At 39.9% G+C, this 23,800-nt stretch overlaps 2 protein-coding genes across 2 annotated transcripts in view; both read right to left on the reverse strand.

Annotated features, from left to right (window-relative positions):
- Positions 1–1,577: 1,577 nt before the first annotated feature.
- On the reverse strand, positions 1,578–19,954 carry LRIT3 (leucine rich repeat, Ig-like and transmembrane domains 3). Its single transcript, XM_036409055.2, has 4 exons — positions 18,204–19,954; positions 15,123–15,592; positions 4,546–4,851; positions 1,578–2,953 (listed from the first exon to the last, which is right to left on the reverse strand). The coding sequence occupies exons 1-4, from the start codon at positions 18,317–18,319 to the stop codon at positions 1,815–1,817; spliced, it is 2,031 nt and encodes a 676-aa protein (XP_036264948.1). The 5' UTR covers positions 18,320–19,954; the 3' UTR covers positions 1,578–1,814.
- A 517-nt stretch (positions 19,955–20,471) lies between these two features.
- RRH (retinal pigment epithelium-derived rhodopsin homolog) overlaps positions 20,472–23,800 on the reverse strand; it is an 11,386-nt gene continuing 8,057 nt past the window's right edge. The window contains exons 6-7 of the mRNA XM_036409087.2: positions 22,102–22,280; positions 20,472–20,613 (exon numbers count right to left, since the gene is read on the reverse strand). Coding sequence (XP_036264980.1) covers positions 20,517–20,613; positions 22,102–22,280 — 276 coding nt within the window. The 3' untranslated portion in view covers positions 20,472–20,516. The remainder of the gene's footprint in view (positions 20,614–22,101; positions 22,281–23,800) is intronic.

Below are 23,800 nucleotides of genomic sequence, written 5' to 3' on the forward strand. Positions count from 1 at the left end.
GCTGCCAGGCTGGGAGCGGCCAGGCTCGGAGCAGTGATTGCCAGGCTGGGAGCGGCCAGGCCCGGAGCAGCGGCTGCCAGGCTGGGAGCAGCCAGGCCTGGAGCAGCCGGGTCAGGTGTGGCCAGGCCCGGAGCTGCAGCTGCCAGGCTGGGAGCGGCCAGGCCCGGAGCAGCCGGGTCTGGTGCGGCCAGGCCTGGAGCAGCAGCTGCCAGGTCCAGAGCAACTAGGTCGGGAGCGGCGGTGACCAGACCCGGAGCAGCTGGTTGTGGAACGAACCAGAGCAACAGAGGCCAGGCCCGGAGCAGCCAGGCCCGAAACAGCTCACTTCTCGCCTTCCCCTGCCCCACGGCTGCCTCTCAGACATGGCTGGAAACTTTTGTGGGAACTTGAGGGTCTGCTGAATCAAGTGATGAAGGCTTAGATCTGGATGTGTTGAGTTAGTATAGGGCTGGGGTTTTGATCTGTGAGTGCCTTGGGTGGGGCCTGGATGAGGCTGGTTGACCTATTTGGAAATGTCTTTTGTGTGAAATGTATCATTGGGCATGTGGTGGTATTATTGATATGAGAAAATGCTAAGTAACTGATTTACTATCTGAAAAGGGATTTACTATCGGGGAAAGGGAGGGAGGAAGAGACTGAACATAAACTGTACCTATGGATGAGGACAATGGGGGATGGGGAGGGGGCGAAGGGTGGGGTGGGAACCTGGTGGAGGGGGGAAGAAATGAGGAACCTTTGTAACAATATGAACAATAAAGATTGATTTAAAAAAAAAAAAAACACTAAATTTTATTTTTAAAGCCCTTTTTCTTTCTAGTCATGTAACCCACTCCAATTCAATTTCCCTTATGTTTTTAACCTAGAAAATTTGACCAAATAAATCCACTGAAGCTGCTCTTCCATAATCCTAATACGTTATTCATACAATCATACAATGTAGTAATGCACCATGGTACCAAAAGCTGGAGCCCTCCCTCTCCATTGGGTTGGATTGAGCCTTAGTAAATGAAAAGTTCTGTACTATTCTACTCTGGCCCTCGAGGCAATGGCATCAAATGTCCACAGCAAGAGCCACTCGCTGGTTATACTAATCTTTCCTCAATATCCACAAATCTATCTTGTAAAAATTCAGGCTTTCCTTTTTTACAACTTCTTTTCATGAATTCATTTTTAACAACTAAAACATTACCCTAACTTAAGACATTGCGGACCAGTAGTTTTATTGTTAGCTTTACCCAGTGGCCAGATAAGTTTCTATTGAATGTTAAAGGCACACTTTAAAATTAAATGCCCATTGCATTTTGAAGTTATTACATGTTTTAAAATATGATTGCCCACAAGCCTTAGAACAGAAAACACGAGCATTCTCATAATCAGTCTGCAATGTGTTAATAAGCACTGTTCTAAAGCTTATTTCTATGTACATCTTCCACACAAAAAAATCAAGATTGTCTGTTCATTGTATGCACATATGCATAACCCAATGGGCACAGACAAAAAGGTGGTGAAGGTCTGGGGCAGGGGGCGGGTGCAGGCTAGAAGGGGTCAATGGGGGGGAAAGGGGAATATAAGTAATACTTTCAACTATAGATATTTTATTTAAAAAATAAAAATATTGTTCAGTTCAGAGGTCTGATGGTAGTTTTTTAAAACACAAAATCACTCCACTTGTGATTATTATGGAAGATGTGAAAATCTGTCTAAAAGTCATCCAAACAAAGAGCCAAATACACCTCAAATTCTTCATTTTTTGGAAGATATTTTGTGCATTCATGTGTGCCTGAGCTATATAATCTTGGAAACAACAATCTGGTCTAGATCTCTTCACTTTTAAAAGTCATCCGAGATTCCACACTTGACCCAGAACAAAGCAGCAGTTTTTCAGGATCATATCTGTGCCTTCGTGACCAGAGTTCCCCTATGCTTTGAGACCTTGGGGACAGGGTTTCAAACTGGATATAAGTCTCTTTTTCCAAATCTTCTTCCCAGAAGGACTCTGACTTACATTGCAGTTTGCAAACTTTATACAACAGGAAAACAATCAACGGCAAGACAACAACGCAGGCGGCACCGCTCACCGCCATAAGGAAGGGCTCTTGCGAATGACTTTCTTCAGCACCGTCGGTAGAAAAGGTGATACATTGGTCTTTCTGGGGAGGTGCCCCTTTTGGACAGACGCATGCTATGTACTGCCTACCAGGCTCCAGGCCGTCGATGGTGACTTGGTTCTTGCTGAAGTCTGCATCCAGCAGCAGCAGGTCCTTCTCCCCGTGCTTGGAATACAGCACGGTCACCTCTGAGTTATGCATGGTGTTGATGGTGTTCCACATCAAGGTCACACTTTCCTTGGTTTCACTGACTGCCCTGAGGTTTTCTATCGTGGTATTCGTCTCCCTAGGCCTTGTTCGACCCAATGATGTCAGCTCTTCTTGTCTACTTGCACTAGCTGGGGGATGCTGACTTCCACCCATCTCCACCTTTACATTTCTTTCCCCATCTGGAGGCAGCTGGAGGGACTGCCAGCTGGCCAGGGTGGTGCTTGTTGAAATTTTAGTGCTTAGAGCTGTGGTTGGAGAAACCATGGAGGAGGAGAATGGGTATAAGGAGGAGGAAGCAGCAGAAGGAGATGAAGTAGAAGTAAAAAGAAAAGCAGAAGAAGGAGAGGAAGAAGAGGAGGAAGAAGGCCAGGGAGATGGCGATGAACCAGGTGTGGATATAGACCTTCTAGATCCTGGCTGGCCTTCTCGCCCAGGGTCATCTCCATTTCTTCTTTCAGAGCTGTCTGATGCGATGGTGGTCGTGGCAACACCAACCACTGTCACAGTAACCAGGGCTTCTGACATCCCAGCCAAATTTTTGGCCTTACACTTGTAATCCCCAGCATCCTTGTAAGAAATGTCTGTGAAGCTTATTACCGACCATCTGACTCCTTCCCCTGGAGATTCCTGAATTACTGGAAGAAAAAAGAAGAAGAAAAAAAAAATTATATATATATATATATATATATAATTCTGTGAGGAGGAAAAAAGCAACATGCCAACTGAAAAAAGAAGCAATTGTTTGGATCTACATGCATCCCTTTTTCATAAGCCAAGAGGGAAATGGCATACAGCAAGTCCCTAATGGCAGCTAATGGTCTAGGTCATGCCAGGTGCCATGAGTCTATACAGAAAATAGTATTTTTAAGAGACATGGGACTGTGAATTGGAAGACTTGATTTTAGTAAACTTTTGTCCACTAAGTAGTATGTAATTTCAGACTTGTCAATTAGTGTCTTTAGGTCTTTGTTTCTATATTTTTAAAATAAGGGGATAAGAAAAGGTGATCTCAAAGATCCCTTCTAACTTTAATTCACTATTGTCCTATAAAATGTTTATCACAAGGCCTTAATTTAATATTTCCACAAATATTTCTTCATTGTAATAAAATGCTATCTATCTACAGAGGGCATAGCAGATCATTTTCTGGCATGGAGGAGTCATCATTTGTATTCTCAATCTTTTATTTTATATTTAGTTTATATAAACTAGTAAATCATGGGTTCTTTTATTTGTAGAATAATATATAGTTTTTGAAAAATTGGAATTTTCCTAAACACTTAAATCTGACATATTTCCATTCTGTCTTGATTTCTGAAGCTTTCTGAAAACAAATACACTAAGCAGTATTCCGAGAGCCCCAAGTTTAACTCACACCTCAAGGCATGGACCATTTACTATTTGTAAGGATAGTAAGCCTTGAATTTCTTTTTATCAAGTTTCATTATTTGAACCTTCATTTAATTTAACTTTCAAAAGTTTTAAGAGTAGATTGCTCATTAGAATATCACTATAGAAACTGAGGTCAAAGCATTGGCTTGGACATAATAGGATCTGAAAAGTCTATGAAAACAATATTTCTAAAAGTTATACTTTTTTTATTCACAATAATGTTTGCATGTAATTATTTACACAATCATTTAAAATGATATGAAAATCCCTTCTGAGGAAATTGCAATCACTATACGTTTTAAAGTGAGCCATATCCAAGATGACACAGCAAGACAAAGGCCTTCCATGCAGTCATTCATGCAATAGATCATGTTTTCTAAGAAAAGAATCAAATTCTCTAATTTCTGCCGAAACTGGTTTGGCTCAGTGGTAGAGCGTCGGTCTGCAGACTGAAGGGTCCCAGGTTTGATTCCGGTCAAGGGCATGTACCTTGGTTTCGGGCACATCCCCGGTGGGGGTTGTGCAGGAGGCAGCTGGTCGATGTTTCTCCCTCATCGACGTTTCTAGCTCTCTATCTCTCTCCCTTCCTCTCTGTGAAAAATCAATAAAATATATTTTAAATTCTCTAATTTCATCTATGTAGTTAGTCAGATACCAACTGAGGAAAATATTAACTAAGAAAATGAACTTTCAAATCCCTTTTACCTAACACTCTTGGCATATTTTATTAGAATTAACAAGCAGATTACAAATATTCCCCAAACTGAGATTAAATATAGATCTTTGAAAACTTTGTTTCAACATGGCACCCAAATTAAAAAAAAAAAAAAAATACCTGTGTAATTAACAGGCGAGTGGTCAGATCTGGTCCATGTGAGTTGCGGGGTGGGGTAGCCAGTGCCATCACACCGCAGCAGGACATTACTGCCCAGAGTAGACGTGATTCGGGTGGCCGAGGTCATCACCGATGGCTTCACACACTGATCCAGCTCAGCCCGCTGAAATAAAATCCCTGTCAGGTGCTCGGGCTCACTGCAGACCATCAGTGGATCAAGAAGTACTATGGCAGGATCAGCAATTTTGGATATCTCAATCATTTGGGAAATGTGACAGTCACAGAACCACGGGTTGTCCTGCAGACCTAACCCAGAAGGAGGAAAAGGCTGATAAAGATTATTCTGATGGCCTTGGTTTACATCACAGCCTCTTGGAGAAGCAGGTGTCTGCATGGTCTCCCTAAAAACAGAAGTGCACTCAGGGATGAAGTGGAATCACCTTTCTATCAGTTTTGCCCTGGATCCAGTCACGTGAATGAACAAATCCTCTCAGTTCAGATCATGAAGGGTTATAGCTAATAGTCATTGAGCACTTACTCTGTACTTTGTTCTAAGCACTTACTAGTATTTTCTCATTTAATCCTAACAACCCTATATAGAAGACAGTATTTGTTATTCGCCCTGTAAAGATGAAGAAGCTAAGACACAGGAAAGCCAATAATTTGACCAAGGTCACATAGCTAATTAGCGTCAGAGCCAAGATTTGAATCCTAGTAACACAGAATGTCATAAACAAAGTGATAGAGATACTTCTAGGGTGCTATGAAAGTACTTATATTATTACTAGAGGCCCAATGCACGAAAATTCGTGCACTTAGGGCGGGAGGGAGGGCATCTCTCAGCCCAGCCTGCATCCTCTCACAGTCCAGAGGCAGTCGACATCCTTAGCACTGCAGAAGAGGCAGGAGAGGCCTCCACCACCACTGCTGCACTCCACCTGGCTTGTGGCTTCACAGAGCTCCCCCTGTGGAAGTGCACTGACCACCGGGGGCAGTTCCTGTGTTGAGCGTCTGCCCCTGGTGGTCAGTGCATGTCATAGCAACTGGTCGTTCCCAGTAGTTCTGCCATTAAGGTCAATTTGCATATTACCCTTTTATTATATAGGATAAGTATTATAGGATGCTAAGAGGGACCTAACTCAGCCTGCACTACATCATGATCTGAAGACATATTAAGGTAGCACAACTTTGGTGCAGCAAAAGCATTGAGTGAGATGCAGACAATGTCAGAGATAAGACTGGAAAGATTGGTAGAGGTTAGAACATGGCTTGGCATGAATTTCATCTTTTGTAGCCATGAAGATATATTGCCCAAATTCCCCTTCTGGAGAGAATCAGCCACCAGGAACAAAGTTGGTTGACAACCTCCTGTTGCAAGTGCCTTCAGGATCTGCCTCAGCTGTCAGAGTTATTAGCCGAGATGTGCTGGCCTTCCAAAAGGCTGTCAGTGTGAGCTTAAAGAAGAGTGAGGAAAATGCTACTGGAAACTAAGGGAAGGAGACCCTTGTTATGGAGTGGCAAAGTTTAGCAACACTGTCACCTGTGTTTAACAGGAAATGTAGGAAACATACTCAATAAATAAAAGTTCTAGCTAAGGACATTTCCACACTGAGTGCTGCCTGGTATCTTCTTGCTGCTCATAATAAACTGTAAAGAGACATCAGCTAAAGGAAGATATGAAGTGTAAATATAAAATATTTTTATATATAAAAGCTAATATAGATATAAAAGAACCAAAACCTGCTGGGTCCATAATAAAATTGTTTCAGTACGAAGATTCCTCAAAAAATTAAAAATAGCACTGCCTTATGACCCAGGAATTCCACTTCTGGGTATATATATATATATATATATATATATATATGAAAAAACCTAAAATACTAATTGAAAAGAATATGTGCACCCCATTATTTACAATAGCCAAGGTAAGGAAGCAACTCAAGTGTCCATCAATAGACCATTGGATAAAAAGGCTATTGGATATCTGCATACATTGGAATATTAACCAACAATAAAAAGAATGAAATCAAATATATGTGGCAACATGGATGGGCCTAACGGGTACCGCTAAGTGACATAGTCAGACAGAGAAAAACAAATACCATATGATTTCACTTATATGTGGAATCTAAAGAGCAAAATAAACAAAACAAAAAAGCAGACTTATAGATACAGAGATCAGACTGATAGCTGCCAGATTGGAGGGGATTTGGAGGGCTGGGTGAAGACTGAAGGCATTAGGAAGAACAAATTAGTAGTTACAAAGTAGTTATGGGATGTAAAGTACAGAATAGGGAATATAGTCAATAATATTATAATAACTACCTATGGTGCCAGGTGGGTACTTGAAATATTGGGGGGATTACTATGTAAAGTACAGAATTGTCTAAGTCTTATGCTGTACACCTGAAACTAATACAAAATAATATTGAATGAGAACTATAATTGAAAAATAAAAAAATAATAAAACTTTTTTTTTTTTTATGCTGAGCCTCTCCAAAATTTTCAAATTAAAAAAGAGCTTCAGAGTGAAAATTAATCCCGTGTGGGTGGGACCATAATAGCATTTGCTAAGATCTCAGAGGGATCTGAGATGGTGCTTCAGAGCCTGCAGGCAGACAAAGTCTCTCTAAGGATCTGAAGGGTGATGTCCCATAGCAGCCTCCCACAAAGCCCCAGGTTGAAAGGATTTATCTCTGGAAGATTTGAGGTTGTGACTTTTTACTAATGGAGTGGATTATACAATGATTCCTAAGGAGAAATGACAGAATTGCAATTTTAAAAAATTCTAACCATGGTGGAAGATTTAACTGTTCACTATAAATTCTAGATTCCTATTTATGCCTATCTACAATTTTAAAAAGCATAATATGCTAATTAGACTGGACATCCTTCTGGATGACCTTCTGGGCGAAGTCAGAGCTGCAAGGGCAGCCACAGTCCCAGGTGCCAGAGGGAAGCCAGCGCTGGCAGCCGGGGGAAGGAAGGCCTACTCTTGCATGAATTTCATGCATTGGGCCTCTAGTTTTTATTATAATAGCACTTCACGACTGATCGTTATTTTCTGCCAGCATTGGTAAGCATTTACTGTGTGTGTTTTTTCAACTATCTTAACAATTCCTTTTCTTTCACGGTCAATTACCTTAGACTTCTGTCTCTTACAATTAGTCCCGTGAATCTATGACCATTTCCCTAATATTGATGTGAATTCTATTCAACCTGCCAACAAACATCAAATTCATCCTGTCATGTAATAATAGGTGTAGAATACTTTATACTTTCAAAGCACCTGCTGTCCAAGACTTTTTCTTTATAAGATAACAATACCAGTTGACAGTTATTGATTGCAACCTCTGTTGCAAAGACTATATTTGTCAAGAATTGTAAAAGGTCCAGTGACCAACTCATCCCAGTTCCCCAATTTCTTAGAAGTTGGCAGAAGACACAAGACTCCTGTTCAGAGATGAAAGACAGTTTATTACTCATAGCTCTGAAGGAAGAGGTTATCCTTATTGCACTGGGCAGTAAGCAAGCCTACCCTTTGCTCTGGAGGAGGACATACCTCTACCTTTCAAAGCTACTCTCTACACAAATATTCTTGAAAAGATTGTTCAAAACAAAGGGCAGTCAGTGCCTGCCTCTGCTCAGAAGACATGCAGAGATGTGAGGGACAATGACACATTATCTGCCAAAAGTGCTCAGCATGCCAAAGGATCTGTCTGACAACAGCATGAGGTGGACGACATTAGTATCATCCTCACTTTAAGGAGGAGAAAACCAATGCTCCGGGAGGTTAAGGCGTCTGCCCAACTGGAATGCAGTCAGGATTTGAACTTCACTATCCTGATCTTAAAGCTCTCATTCTCCACCACCGTGTCTATGTCTTACACGGACCTCAGGAAGCTAATATGATTTTTCCAATTTCACACCAAAAAACATTAAAGCACAGAGACCATTTTTCGTGGCTTTGTAAGTAGTCCTAATCCCATACGCTGTAGCCTTCTAATCTAATACTCCTGCCATAACTCATTTCTTCATCACCTAAAAACAGCTAGAGCCACAGGTGGCCGTGAGAAGTGCTGTTATCTACAAATAACCAATGTCCAAGCAGTGGTATCTGGAGTACAAATGTCTACATAGGAAAAGATCAAAGAGCTGTAACGTTAGCAGTGTCATTCGAGCCTTGAAACTGTTATAAAAATGTGTTAACAATGAAGTAAAATTCTTTTAAAAATTAATCCAACTGGCTATATCTAAAAGTTATGTAAACCAGGGAAATAGTTTCAAATCCCTCAAGAACAAAACGTGTATTTATTCCAGTTTTGGAATATCTAAGGTCAAAGGTACAACTTAAAAACCTGAATAACAGCCATCTAAGTGCTGAACACATTCATCAAGTGTTTTTTCTTCTGGGGACAAAGGTACAAGAGCCCTCCGGAGTTAAAGTGTTACTTGTACTGCATTCTTTCAAAGCAACGTGCCAACCACAGCCACAGCAATTTGCATTAATTAATTTATTTTAGATTGCTGTTCTTGGCCAGGGCCAGATGGACTTTGCCTTATCTTTTTTCTAAAGGGGTAAATGCTTTCCATGCATCTCAGTAATTGGATTAAATGGGTTAACAAAAAATAAATAAAAACAGATGGATAGATACAGAGAACAGACTGACAGCTGTCCGAGTGGAGAGGAGTTGGAGAGCTGCGTGAAAAAGGAAAAAGCATTAAGCAATGAAATAAAATAAAATAAAAAACACCTCAGCAACACAGATGAGAGTATAGTGATTACCAGGGAAAAAGAGGGGTGGGGAAAGGTAGCAGAGGATAAAGAGGAGATAAAGGGGATGGAAGGAGAGTTGGCTTAGGGTGGTGAACACACAATACAATATACAGATAATGTATTATAGAATTGTACACCTGAAACCTATATAATTTTATTAACCAAGGTCACCCCCAATAAATTCAATAAAAAGTAAAAACAAATAAATAATAAGTAAATAAACATTTAAAGAATAAAAGAGGATATCCCAGGAGATGGGCTATGATAGAAGCTTGACCCCGCCTCTTTATCAGCTGGTGAAGAGGATGTTGATTACAGTCCTACCTCACGTGGTTTTTCAGAAGGCTGAGATGCCCCAGGAGTCCTCAGAAGGGCACCTGGCAAGGGGTAAGCCTTAGCTATGTGGAACTTGCTACCATGTTTCCCCGAAAATAAAACATCCTTTGAAAATAAGACCTACTTACAGGTTTCCTTCTGAGTGAAATATAAGGCATCCCCCCGAAAATAAGACTCCCCTAGTCTGTCTCAGAATGAAAATTAATTTACCGTAAATTTTGTGAAACCTAAACTGCAAGATGTTGTGACTTGGGGTGAAGAATTCATGGGAGAAAATCACTGACAGTTGCATTGCAAATGCACTGCGAGCAGGCTACCTTGACAAGAAGTACTCATATAAGGACAGTGCTATTGCTAAACATGAGAGATTTGGTCCACTGATCCTGAAAGAAATGGTGTCACAAGAAATTCACCAGGAAGTTCAGGAATTGGATTGTTATGATGATGTTCCAGAAGATGATGACATGATTATCATTGAATAAACGAGTAAATTCTTGATACTGAAGTATTCACAGTTTGTTTGATTTGTGTTGACAACTACCATACTACCGTACCGTATACAGGTAATAAATTTCCTTTATTTTCATTGAACAATAAATGTGTACCGTATTCTTCTTCATGGAAAAATAAGACATCCCCTGAAAATAAGACCTAGTGCATCTTTGGGAGCAAAAATTAATATAAGATACTGTCTTATTTTCGGGGAAGCAGGGTAGCAGAGGAGAGGCACACCCACAAGGATTGAGGAGTGTTTGCTGAATTAAATGAATGCCATTTCGAAAATTCTGTGAAAGCACCGGTGCCACCACAGCCCTTCAGGTGAACTCCATTCTGGTTACGGAAAAGCCCGTGTTTAAAGGGTAGCAATTTGGGTCCCCGGGAAAAACATCCAAAAAGGCACTGAATACCTCTCCTACTGCAGGCTTTTTCCTTCAAGATAGACAGTGTAAGACCTATGGAGCCTGCCTACATAAATATTTGCTTATTCTCGAGGAAGAAGCCATGGAAATTTACCTGTATTGCAACTCAAAAGTCTAATCCAGTTTCATAGTTAGTTTAAGTGCTTACTTGCAGGACACTAGTTTATATTTTGTGGCTACCTTAAAGGACAATTTTATTAAGTTGGTATTTTTACTCATGTGGAAGAGAGGAGGGAGTAACGGAAAAGCCTCTGCCTAAATTTTCATTAAATAAATACAGGACATAAAGAGCTCAGTAAAGTAATGCATTTGGGAGGAAAGTGAGTCTGGTATTATTACATACTATGCCCCGAGTTACAAAGGAGTGAGGAGGAAGAGCAAACAGCCTGCACTCATATCCCAGCTCCAGCACTACGTGGTGAGCGACTTTGGTCAAGTGGCTTAGCTTGTGCCTCATTTCCTCATCTATAAAATGGGGATGAAATGGTATTTACAACAGGGTTAATATGAGACTAGAAGAAGATATACCTGTAAAGCACATGTGTCAAACACAAGGCCCGCGGGCCAAATCCGTCCCACCAGGCCTTGCAATGTGGCCCGCACCGCGCTGTCATCACTGCACTCCGCTGCGTTTCCATCACAATGACAGTTTATGACTGTTCAGTAAACCATTCGGCCCGCGATTTAGGCTGGATTTTAGATTTTGGCCCCTTCTCTGATTGAGTTCGACACCCCTACTGTAAAGTATAAGAACTAGGCGTGGCCCTGAGTAAGCGCTCCATCGATGTTAGCCATTTTTATTACTATTACAATTAGAACCTTCATCTGCTGACAATCATAAACACTGGACAATAAAAATGAAATAGAAGCAGACTGTGTCCCAGTCTAATAAGACACAAGTAAATTTTCCAGGGTGCCTGGAAAGATATAATTGCTACAGTGAAATACCGAGTTCTAGAAAATCTAGGATCAGTTCTCATCGCCTTCGTTTAATGATGAATTTTGAAGACTCAAATACATTTCAACAAAAGCAATACTAAATCCATTTAAATGTTGACACAGCATTTTCTATTTTTTTTATTTAAAAAAAATTTTCAAATTATCTTTTCTTCATACTTGACTTCAGCTAATATTTGATATGGTCAATAGGGATTCCTGGTACAAATTTAGCATCTAGTTGCTTCTCACTCCAAAAGCGTTATAAGTTACCTCACTTGCCAAAAGCTCACTAGTTATTTAGAAGTACTACAGCCTCATCTTCAGCTCTGATGGACACACTTTCTGCACTGATAACAGAGCCTTACTGTTGTGAGGGAGTTTACATTTTAAGAACCCAAGACAGAAAGACCGGGTAAAGATAGTTGTGTGGCATCCTCCCACAACCACATCAAAATTACATCTAAACCACAGAACAACCATCTGCCTTAAATCTGGATGAATGATACTAGAGAATTAAAGAATAAAGCACATCAAATCTGGTAAGAGGAGCAGATGCATGTAACAGGCTGGTCCTATACCCAAGCATGGTTTTTTTTCCTTTTTTTTTTTTTTTGTTTTTTTTTTAAATAGGGGGCTATCTTGGCTATGGAGATGTCCCATGAAGAGCAAGGGGGCCCAGTCTTACATCAGACCCTCCAATGCTGAGAAAAGAAATCCCCATAACTTTGGGCTGTAAAAACCAGAGGGAATTGTGGCTGAGTGACAGAGGCTCCTGGAAAACTAGGAATTCCTCTTAAAGGGCCAGAACATATATTTACTTGGACTCATTTCCTCTGAGACCCAGCAGCTTTGGGGCAGCAGCTTGAAAGGATCCCAGGACAAATAGGGAGGAACTAATTTGTCTGACATCAGGGCAAAAACTAGGCAGCAGCTTTCTCCCGGACAGAGGTGCTAGAAGAAGTCATTGTTCCTTTGCTGAGACTTCCCCATACAGTGCTAACATTGTCACTATATCTGAGTCTCTGGCCCACACTGTTCACCAAGACCTGGTTATTCCCTGAGACCCCACCCAATTTGTAACCTCACCCAAGTGTTTGCAGTGGCTTTCCCATATGAATGGTCTGTCCTTTCCTAAAATCTCTCAAACAAGCAGCAGCTGGCCTCAACATGTCCCATACCTCATGATAAGTGGCCCCAGGCCTAGCACTAGCAGCAGACAGCCTTGGTTTATAGCTTGGAATCTCTGAGGCACCTTCAAACACAACACAAGTAGCAACTATCTGCAGATCGCACTGTAGCTCATGCCAGGTGGCCCCATGCATGCCACAAGCAGTAGCTGGATTTGTATCTCATGAAAGGCCCCAGAGCCAGTACACCCAGTGATCAGCTTCAGACCATGCTAGATTACAACCCTATCACATCCACATATGACACACTCAAGGGGTAGACTTGGAGAGCACCAAAGCCCCACTGAAGCAAGTCCTGCTTCATAGGGATGTGTCCTGCACAGCAGCTCTTCCACTATAATCATAGCTGTTCCTCACAGCTAATTGGCCTAGGGTCAATCCTTCCCAGTGACAAAATAGCAATCAAGGCTCAACTATAACACAACAGTGCACACAGCTCAGGTGACTGGGAAGGCTGAGCCACTTGGATCTATACGACGCTTACTATAATACATAAGGCCAATCTACCAATTCCAGCAGACCTAGCAGCTCTACCTAATATATAGAAACAACATAGAAGCAACCGGAATGCAGAGACAAAGAAACATGTCACAAATGAAAAAAATGGAAGCAAGCAAAATACTGGATACAGAATTCAAAACAATGGTTATAAGGTTACTCAAGAATCTTAGTGAGAGCTTCAAGAACTTAGTGAGACTTTGAAGGATCTTGGTGAGAATTTCAAAGATAAGAAAGGAAATTAATTAGTCAGAAATTAAGCATACACTAACTAAAATAAATAATAATTTACAGGGATTTAATAGAGGATTCTGAGAACAAATCAATGATTTGAAAATATGAGGAAGAAAAAAAAAAAGCACTCAGAAGAACAAAAAGAAAGAACAACCCAAAAATATGAAGAGAGTGTAAGGAGTGTCTGGGGCAACTTCAAATGTAACAACATCCTCATCATGAGATTACCAGAAGGAGAAGAGAGGAAACAAGAAATTGAAAAATCTACTTGAAAAAATAATAAAACTTCTCTTGCCTGACATATGAAATAAGACATAAAAGTCCACGAAGCACAGAGAGTCCCAAACAAGAGGAACCCAAAGAGGCCCATACCAAGATAAATCATAATTAAAATGCCAAAGTTTAAAGACAAAAAGAGAATCTTAAAAGAAGCAAGAGAAAAGCAGTTAGTTACCTAAGGGAGCACCCATACAACTGTCAGCTGATTTCTCAACAGAAACTTTGCAGGTAATAAAGGAGTGGCAAGAAATAGTCAAAGTGATGAATAGCAAGGACCTACAACCTAGATTACTCCACCCAGCAAAGTTATCGTTTAGAATTGAAGGTCTGGTAAAGAACTTTACAGACAAGAAAAAGCTAAAAGGGTTCTTCACTACCAAACCAGTATTACATGAAATGTTAAAGGGTATTCTTTAAGAAGAAGAAGAAAGATTAAAAATATGAACAATAAAATGGTAATAAATACATATCTATCAACAATTGAATCTGAAAATAAACAAGGAATCTAACAAACAAAAAACCTGATATATAAAATAGAACCAGAGACATGGAAACATGGAACAGACTAATGAATCTCAGAGGAAAGGGGAAGGGGGAGCAGAAAGAGATTAATCAAAGAACTTATATACATACATGCATTATCCATGGGCACAGACAATAGGGTGGTGAAGGCCTGAGGAATGGCAGGATCCAGGTGAAGAAGATAATTGGGGGGAGGAAACAGGATGATAATCTCAACAATAAAGTTTTTTTTTAATAAAATTTTAAAAAATAACACCAAAGGCAAATATCCCTAGAACCTAAACAAAGTCAAGATTGAAATATATAAAACTAATCACAACTAAATTAAGAGACTATGTGCATTAGGAGATCTATTTGGGGCCAATAAAATAACTACAATCTTCATCATTTTTTAGGTTACAAAAATTTGGCTGCTCTCTTCCCTAACTAACTAAACTGCTGCCACCTCATACAGATAGTGATGCCCCAACCCCCTCCTGCAGAAGCTGATGAAGGGTTGAAAAGAGACCAGAGCAGAAGGTTGACCATGGCAGGATGGAGCATCAGTGTGCTCAGAAGAACCAGGGTAGGTTGGTGGATTTTGTCACTCAGCTCCGGACTCTCTAATAGCAGCATTAGTCTCTGTGTTTATGAATCCAACTCTCCTCCCAACTTCAACACACACACACACACACACACACACACACACACACACACACAACCATTATACCTACACAGGATAGATGGGTAAATTGACTTAGGTCAACTGATAAAGTGCTATTCCACGCAAAGGGCAAGTACAGAATAAGAAACCAAACTCAATAACCAAGAAACTATTGCACAACTGAGCAATATGCTGAGTGAATTATCTGGACCCAAGAGGAGCAGAGAGGATTGTGAGCTTACCAAGAATAATTCTTGCTGAAAGCTTCCGGCTTCCAGACCATGTTGTAAGTACATGGGACCAGCTCTCCAGGAATTCTGGTGGCAGTGTGGTTAGTCTGTTGCTTGATAAATCCAAGTAGGTGAGGTTCTTCAGGTACCTGGCTGCCCCATTTGGCACACTGGTTATTTGGTTGTTGTGCAAATCCAGGATTCTTAGACGGGGCATGTACAGCAGAGATGCCCAAGGGAAGGCAGCTAGAGAATTCCCATCCAAGCGCAACTCATGCAGCTGCCCTAGGTTGTAAAAGCTGCTGGCCTCAAGGCTAGACACAGAATTGTAAGTCACCCAGAGGTACTGGAGCTCCACCAGGTAGTAGAAGGCCTCGGCGGGGATCGTGCGGATGACGGTCTTCTCTATGCGAAGCTTCGCAGTGTCCACGGGGAAGTTCAGGGGGAGCGCATTCATATCTTGGTCGTTACACAGCACTGTCCTAGTGTCACAACAAGAGCAGTGGGAGGAGACCTGCTTTCCAAGACCCATTGGAAAAAACAATGCTCATTCGAAACATGCATCAAATGAAAACTCCTTACTGGTTTTCACAAAATATTTGTGGAGCCTGGTTGACCTGTTCATTAATAGTTTGCCATCATTATCCTCTTCTATGTTAAACCATATGACATAGCCATTTCTGTAGGTTAAAAAATGATCAAAGATAAGAAATTTCATACGGCTCACCTACTATTGATGAAGTTCTTTATAAGTCAGGCCTGTCCATCACACACCATATTCATTACCTTATTTAATTGTTGGGCAGCCCTGTGAGGTAGAGGCTGGGTAAGAGGTAAAGGCACCAGCTCTGGTGTCAGTTTGATTTTGGCTCAGATCTAAGCTCATGCCATCTCTTTTGTGGCAAAGTCCATCCTCACCAATGGCCCCATATAGGATGGTCAGGATGGTTCATGGAAACGCATGTAAAGTTCTATACCTTCCTGACACATAACAGGCATTCAGGGGGTGCCTGCTATTTTTATCATCATTCTTCTTTTCACAGCTAAAGTAACTGAGGCCTATCACCATTAGGGAACTTGCCAAGGTTACATAGCCAGTGGGTCACAAGCCACCTTCCAACCCACATTGGTCCAACTTCAAAGTGCACTCTTCAACTCTTCACGAAGTGGCCCATTTTTAAAGAATCCCCTGCTGAAGTTATAAATTGATCTCTTTTAAGGAAGGAAGGAGCAAGTATTCGCAGTAGAGGCTTAAAGCTGAGCTCTGTTTTAACAATGTGACTTGGGCATTGCTTCCAGCCCAAGGAATAAACCAGAAACTGCAAGTTTATTACGTTCACCACTCACTAACTTAAGTGACCTTGAGCAGGTCACATTGTGACCTTGCTTAGTGACACATGTAAAATAGGCATAGAAAAAACAAGCATGTCCCATGTGTAGGTATAAAATATGAAGAATCAGAGAATTTAGATACATTGTATTATAACTTTAAATCTATTAATCTCCTATTGTATACTCATTTCCTTTGGACTGCTGAAAATTAACAATGAAACATAAATTATAATGCATTATACATGTAGTAAACAAATCAGCCATTCGGTGAAATATATCACATTAAATGGGTGAACTTTAAAAGCAGCCTACCAGGTAAAGAGGGGTAAACACAGCGTAAAGCTGTGATGTCCTGCTAGCTAGCAACTCCTGTCTGTAACTTCAGGGGAAGACCATTCGGAACTATCAGAATTCTATGAGGACACTTCCTATTCTTCATCTCTACTCTCTCTATCACAAATTTCAGTGCTACTTGAGACCAGAATGATCCAATTTCTACTCATTAAGTTAGCATTCCAGTGTAATGGAGGAAAGCCTGGATTGGAAGCTGAAAGACCCCGTGTCTTTATCAACTCCGAGCAGTGACCTTGCACAGTCCTTTAGCCTCCACATGGCTTTGTTTCTTCACTTGCAAAACAACAGCAGTAGAAATAAATTCTTTCTAGAGTTCTTGCCAAGAATAATACACTACGGTTTTCATAAAATCCATCAATAATGGGGCCACCATGGGGAAGGAAACATTTCTGTGTTGTTTCTTAAGTACCCTGGCGTGAGCTGTTAGTGCTACCTAGCTTTTGCCAAGTTAGGCTTTTTAATTTGTTATATTCTTCTCACTGTCTTAAACCACCTAGTAAATCTCTCAAAAAGATACCAAGAGTTACTAAAGTTTATAGAATAACAAGACAAACTACCCAATAATATGCTTAAATTTTTACTAATTTGTTTAAAGGTATAGAACATAACTTGACTGACTCAACAAATTAAGAGGCTCACTGTTCAAATAACCTCAAAAGTCACAAAACCATCAACCAAGTCACACAAAACATCTGATTTTGTCATTAAATATCCTTTTAAAAAAAATTATGGTCTACCATGGTTAGCTAACAAACGTTCCTTTTGCATTTAACTTCTATCTCAAAGGACTCATGTATATTATGAGTATTTAATTATTTTTCATTCACAGGTAGATGTTAAAGCAACCCAGAGATTAAATAACTTCTGTGAGGCCCTACAGTGTCGGCAACTGATAGAGTTGATTCGTATCTTTCAAACCTCCTTTCTTTGTAAATTCCAATATCTTAAAATGAAAAATTCTAATTATGAATGTCTGTAATTTCACTCTTATAGGAGTTCTTTCTGTTTTCTAAAGTCTATCTGGTTGGTATGAATAACCCTCAAAATGAAATGGAAAACTCGGGAAGCAAATGATCTGGGCACCTCCTGATCGGCCCTGCTTTCTGTATCAGGCTGAGTGGGCCACACACATTTCAGCTGAACCTCCTGAAGTGAACATTTTCTGAACACAAGTGCAATGAACATTTTTGTATGTGTCTGAAGCTCTCAAATAAAAATTAGGGGCTTTTAAGAGCTAAATTTCTGAAAATAAAAGCGTAGAGTTAGCAAACAGTATTAACACAACTAAGTTAAAACTTATGTAAATTAAACCTTCTCTCCTCTGACTTCTGATCAACAGTTTGCTTTCAAATAAGGATGATAGTGGAGTCCCTTTCCTCAGAATCATTAGAACACTTAGTAGCATACCTTGATCCCGTGCCATCATTTCTGCCGTGATAATCGCAGGTGCACTGTGAAGGACATAAACAACTCACTCCTTCCAAAAAGCTAAGCACAACGCCCAGACATGTTAAGAGACGCATTGCTCCTTTTAGAGGTTATTGGAACAAAAGGTAAAGACCAAATCCTAAGCATTCAGAGGCTGGTGTGCCTGGAACACAAACAGCCATTTAGTAAGAGCAGATTACACAGGATTAGCTGAGATCTCTAGTTACTACTTAACCTTCAAGTGTATTTTGCAGGGGTTCAATCTTCCTAGCCTTTGAATGTGGTTTCAGGAAAGTAACACGTTATAAAGAAAGTGAAAACCAAACAAGTTAAGAAAATTTCAATAGTTGCTTGTATCTAGATTTGCAAGGAAATGTCTATTCAATTCCTTTCCTATGGATGTAATTGCTAAGTATGTACATGATATAAAATTGATTTAGAATAGAGTTATCAATATTGCCAAGTATTGGCTATCTTCAAAAATAAAGTAGACAAAGTCTGGTACCTAGATTTTTTTTTTTTTTTTAGACTAAATGCCTCAATCCACCAGTGAAGGATGGACCTAGGGCTCCAGGGAGTGTGTCCTGTGGCTCGTGCAGGTCATCTCAGCACAGTGTAAGGCTCCTCCCAGCTCTTATTCCCACCAAAAGCTACTGTCTCTCTTTATGAATATGTTTTATTCTAAGCCCTTTTCCCAAATTATGGGCATCAAACCATAGCTAAAGATGAACTGGTATGTCTTTTAGCAAAGTTATGCTCTATCAAAAAAATAAAAAGGTAAATTGAAGTTAAAAAATTACCTGAACACCCGTAAAGTGGGAAGAATCCACAGGCATAATTAAGGGTTTATGTGTTTATATTACAAATCTATATGGCACTTAATCTTCCTATTAAGTGGTTCTATCCACCTTTTTTAAACCAAAAACTCTTTTAAAAGAATCAATTTTATAAAAGTAAGAATACTATGGAAGATATTATTTAAAACTAATAGAACACATATAGAAACCATAAAATCAGAAGAATTTGCTCAATTAAAATAAAATACTATAGATTTTAAATGTTCACTAAACAATCGTGTATTAGCTTGCTATGCTTAATAGTTATTTAAAGTGGCAATTATGTGACTACAAATTTACTCAACATTCAACAAATATTTTATTGAGTGCCTACTATGTGCCAGGCAAAACAGGTGTGGTATGCTCAGGACGTATCAAAGAACAAACATACAGCTAAATTAACAGGCATAAAGTTTCAGTTAAGCAATATGAATAAGTTCTAGAGATCTGTTGTGCACTGTTGTACTTATACTGTATTATACACTGAAACATTTGTTGAAGGGGTAGATCTCATGTTATGCTCTTAACACAATAAATTCAAACAAACAAAAAGATAGGGGGGAAAAACATACATAAACCCCCACTCTGACTAAACTTCATTCTAGTGGTAAATATACAGAAATGCACATATAGAAAAATGATAATTAAAAAGCAGATTATATAATAACATGCACAGAGATTATATTGCTATATAAAATATATATGCAATAACTGGTATGTGATTTAGAAAAATAGGATTTAACAGTCCTCTGATCATTTTTATTAAATAGTATGTTACTAATTGCATTAAGATTTTAAAGTTGAGAAATGCTAACAACTCATTTCAGTAATTATTAGCTAATTAATTATGATTTATTAACTATTATTATTTTTTAATATATTTTATTGATTTTTTACAGAGAGGAAGAGAGAGGGATAGAGTTAGAAACATTGACAAGAGAGAATCATTCATCAGCTGCCTCTTGCACAGCCCCTGCTGGGGATGTGCCCACAACCAAGGTACATGCCCCTGACCGGAATCGAACCTGGGACCTTTCAGTCCGCAGGCTGACGCTCTATCCACTGAGCCAAACCGGTTTCGGCTATTATTATTGTTTTTTAACATTAACATAACAACTACTTCTTGTCTAATGAAGGGCCCAGGCAAGATACCAGGCCATCGGTACAGGGTATTGCATGCATGATAGGGAAAAAGAGAATCATGTGCCTGGATTCATCAAAGGAGATGAGCAATAAGTTTTTATATAAAGATATAAAGAAGCATTCTCTACAGCAAATGCACAAACAGAAATATAAACTACATTTAAGGAATTCAGTCTATTAGGATAATAATGTATGTCTGCATTTGATCTAAATGGCCTCATATTTTAAGTAAAATTAAAACATTGCCAAAAAAAAAGTAATCAAAGTATATTAATAACTTGTGCTTTCCTCTTATTTCAGATTCTTCCAGAAGTCAATGGGCTTGATGTACATCCATTGGTAAAAAACTCATCATGGTCATAGTTTGATGAGTCTGACATTTGAACATGGCAAACATTGCCCTCCGAAACCTACAATAAACAGGGGGAAAGCTGGCATTATTCTATAATGATTTGAAATCCTGTATAATAAAAGGCTACTATGCAAATCGACCAATTGGCAAATGACTGGTCACTATGTAGCACACTTACCTCCAGGGGGCAGATGCTCAACACAGGAGCTGCCCCCTGGTGGTCAGTGCGCTCCCACAGGGGTAGCGCCACTCAGCCAGAAACTGGGCTCACAGCTGTCAAGCACAGCAGCATGCCCCAAGGACCCCTGGACTGCAAGAGGGTGCATGCTGGACTGAGGGACCCCTCCCCTAAGTGCACACATTTCATGCACCAGGCCTCTAGTTTTAAAATATTTTCAAATATGGCTACGTTGCCACTACTGCCAATTGATATCTCCAACTTTAACATCTCCTGCTGTGAACTTTTATAAATGTAGAAAGTATATGGACAGTCAAAGACCAATTTTGTGAAATATTGAAGACATTTGGTAAAAATTAACAATTATATGTTTAAATGATGTTTCTAATATCAATTGCAATAATTTATTTACTTGAACTAAAGTTATGCATTTCATGCATCCGTTCTGAGCAAGGTCAGCTGAAATTAAAGGGAGTTTGAGTATTACCGATCTTTCCAAAAGAACTACCAATAGGCTCTGAATTTAAAATGTATTCTTTATTCTTCTTATGTGGTCTGAATGGTCTTAAAAGTTTTTCTGTTTCTTCACATACCTGTAACTAAAGCTGATCTCCCAGACATGAGCATAAATACGTAGGTTTCATAGAAGCAGCACTGGCATTCAGCATCAAATTACTTGAACTCTACTAGGATTTTTCTGGTCAAATATTAAGCACAATAACTTGGTTCATTCCATCTTTCAGCAGCAACAGAAAACAAAATAACTTAAGCTTCAGGGAGGACGCCAGAAAGAAATCCTTACTGAGGACCCTGACAAAGGGAGTAGGGTTCTTTCTCTGTTATCCTGAATGACTCCACCCTCCAGAAGCCCTTCATGTTAGCACTGGATTTTCATCTCACATTTGAACAGCATGTCTGCTTTCTAGTAAATATATGCTCCCCATTTAGGGAGTCCAACATTGCTTTACTTTGTCCATGTTCTAGTAACAGAATCACTCTTTGCTTTGAAATACCAATAGCATGTATTTTGGGAGGGATAACCACAAGAACTCGCTGAGCCTACCTCCCAGCAGTTTTTCTGCCAAGGACCAGGTGAGATGAAACTCGAATTTGGAGCTGCTTGGCTGGTAGAACTTGGGTTTGGGGCTGCTTGTGACCACCTTGCCTCCATGTGGGAAGAACCTATCACAGATCCAGAGCTCCAGGCATGTGAGGTTTCCAGTTGCCTGAGTCAAATAACTTGTACACTAGTTCAAAGTGAGTTTCTGTCACTCACCTCCCCAGAAGTCTTACAGTATCATCTATTGCCTTTTTAACATTCTTTCTGTATCTGTTATTTTGTTCAGAAGCATTTCAGGCATTACTTACTTTTTGTTAGCAACCACATAAATGCAGGGGTTGTAGAATGTAGAAGACTTTGCAAACAGCGGGGCAATGATGGCCAGGGAGGGGGGGATCTTCTTTGGGTCCCCAAAAGAAGCCCATAAGCACACAATCGAATAAGGGGACCACGCCACCAGGAACATGAATATCATTATCACAGACATCTGTAAAAGAAATCAGCATCTGCCAAACCCAATATCTAACTAGCTAACATATCTAAGACAGCATAAAATTATCTAGATTAGAATTTGAATAAGTTTATATTGTCATCAGACATAAAGGAAACACACACACACACATACCACGTGCTGCTCTTTACTCATGTGCACATAAAGAAGTCACCTATGATAGCAAGAGCTTGTGAGGATACCAGGTGGCACAAATGTAAAGAAGGCCTCCTTTCCTTTGGTATGCTCGGGGAGAACACAAAAGCTCGCTTTGATGAAAAGCAGATCTATACCCGTTCCTAACCCATTTCTAGGAGCTGTGCTTAGATTCCTGGCTTATATAGACTAATACATAGCCCGGAACTCAGAAAGTCTCAGGAACTGGTGGTGACAGCTACTTATGAAGGTGGGGCTATGCATGGAATTTAAAACAACTCACTGAAATCTGCAAAAAAAGCAGCACCTAGACTTTCGAATTCCCTCTGCACTCAGGCTTGTCCTCTCCCAGAAGCACCCAGAAGTATAGGAGGGGGGTTGAAGCAGGGAAACTCAGGACTGGGGACACTGGGCTCAGCCGAGAGCCGGAGTGCTGTACTGAAAAGAGGGGTGCTGCATGCTGTCCCCTTCATGCTCTGAGCCATCGCATACAGGTAGACAGACTTGTATGTTCCACCTCAGAACATACAAGAATCTTCTCCATGGAAACTGACCAGCCCAGAAGAAAATGCCTAGAGAATCAGATTGCCAGAAAGCCCCCAAAGGAGCATCCCAACAAAAGCCCACGCAGAGCCTTCAGCTTTCTAGCAAATTGCTTTCATCGTGCAAGGTCAGTCACTGGCCACCAGACACTGAGGAAACATGCAAACTCCCAGGCAAAATCTAACACGGTTCCGAAAATCAGGAGAAACAAAAAATATGTGAACAGAAGGAAAATGGAAATATATGCATATTAACATCACAGAAGTGAGAGAAGATATAAAACAAGAAGAGGCTATTAAAAAGAGTGTGAAGTATAAGATAGTTATTTTATCTACAATATAACAATGGTTTTTATCCTGTTTATTTAAAAGAGCAGAATTTTTTTTAATGCAATAGAAAGGGTAAGATCAATGAGGGTCAGATCCTATCTTTATTTAAAATTAGATATTCTGTTCACTATGCATTATACTCAGTGCAAAGTTAAGTTTTGCATTAACTTTGATTTTTTTTTAAATACTTTATGAACTACTTTTCTTATTACTGAGTTTTTTGGGACCTACTTAAATTTTACACCCAAGGCTTGGGCCTCACTCTCCTCACCCTTGACAAGGTTGAGGAAACCTCTCAGAAAATAAAAACGAAAACAAACAAACAAAACAAGCAAACAAACCCAAACAGGGATAACAAAGGAGAGAAAAATTTTAGTAACTGGAAGATAAACCCAGGAGACTAAATATCCAAGTAAAAGAAGTTCCAGGAAAGAGAACAGAGAATGCAAAGCAGTGTGGGAGATCACCAGAGAAATGATACAAGAACCC

Source organism: Pipistrellus kuhlii, unplaced genomic scaffold (genome assembly GCF_014108245.1).
Source record: "Pipistrellus kuhlii isolate mPipKuh1 unplaced genomic scaffold, mPipKuh1.p scaffold_m20_p_1, whole genome shotgun sequence".
Lineage (NCBI taxonomy): Eukaryota > Metazoa > Chordata > Mammalia > Chiroptera > Vespertilionidae > Pipistrellus > Pipistrellus kuhlii.

Excerpts from the sequence above, each read along its gene's own strand:
- LRIT3 (XM_036409055.2), bottom strand. The coding sequence starts at position 18,319 with ATGCGTCTCTTAACATGTCTGGGCGTTGTGCTTAGCTTTTTGGAAGGA. Across the intron at positions 15,593-18,203 it reads AATGATGGCACGGGATCAAG|GACAGTGCTGTGTAACGACC; the intron begins GTATGCTACTAA and ends TTGTGACACTAG. Across the intron at positions 4,852-15,122 it reads TTCAGCAAGAATTATTCTTG|GTCTGCAGGACAACCCGTGG; the intron begins GTAAGCTCACAA and ends CTTCTGGGTTAG.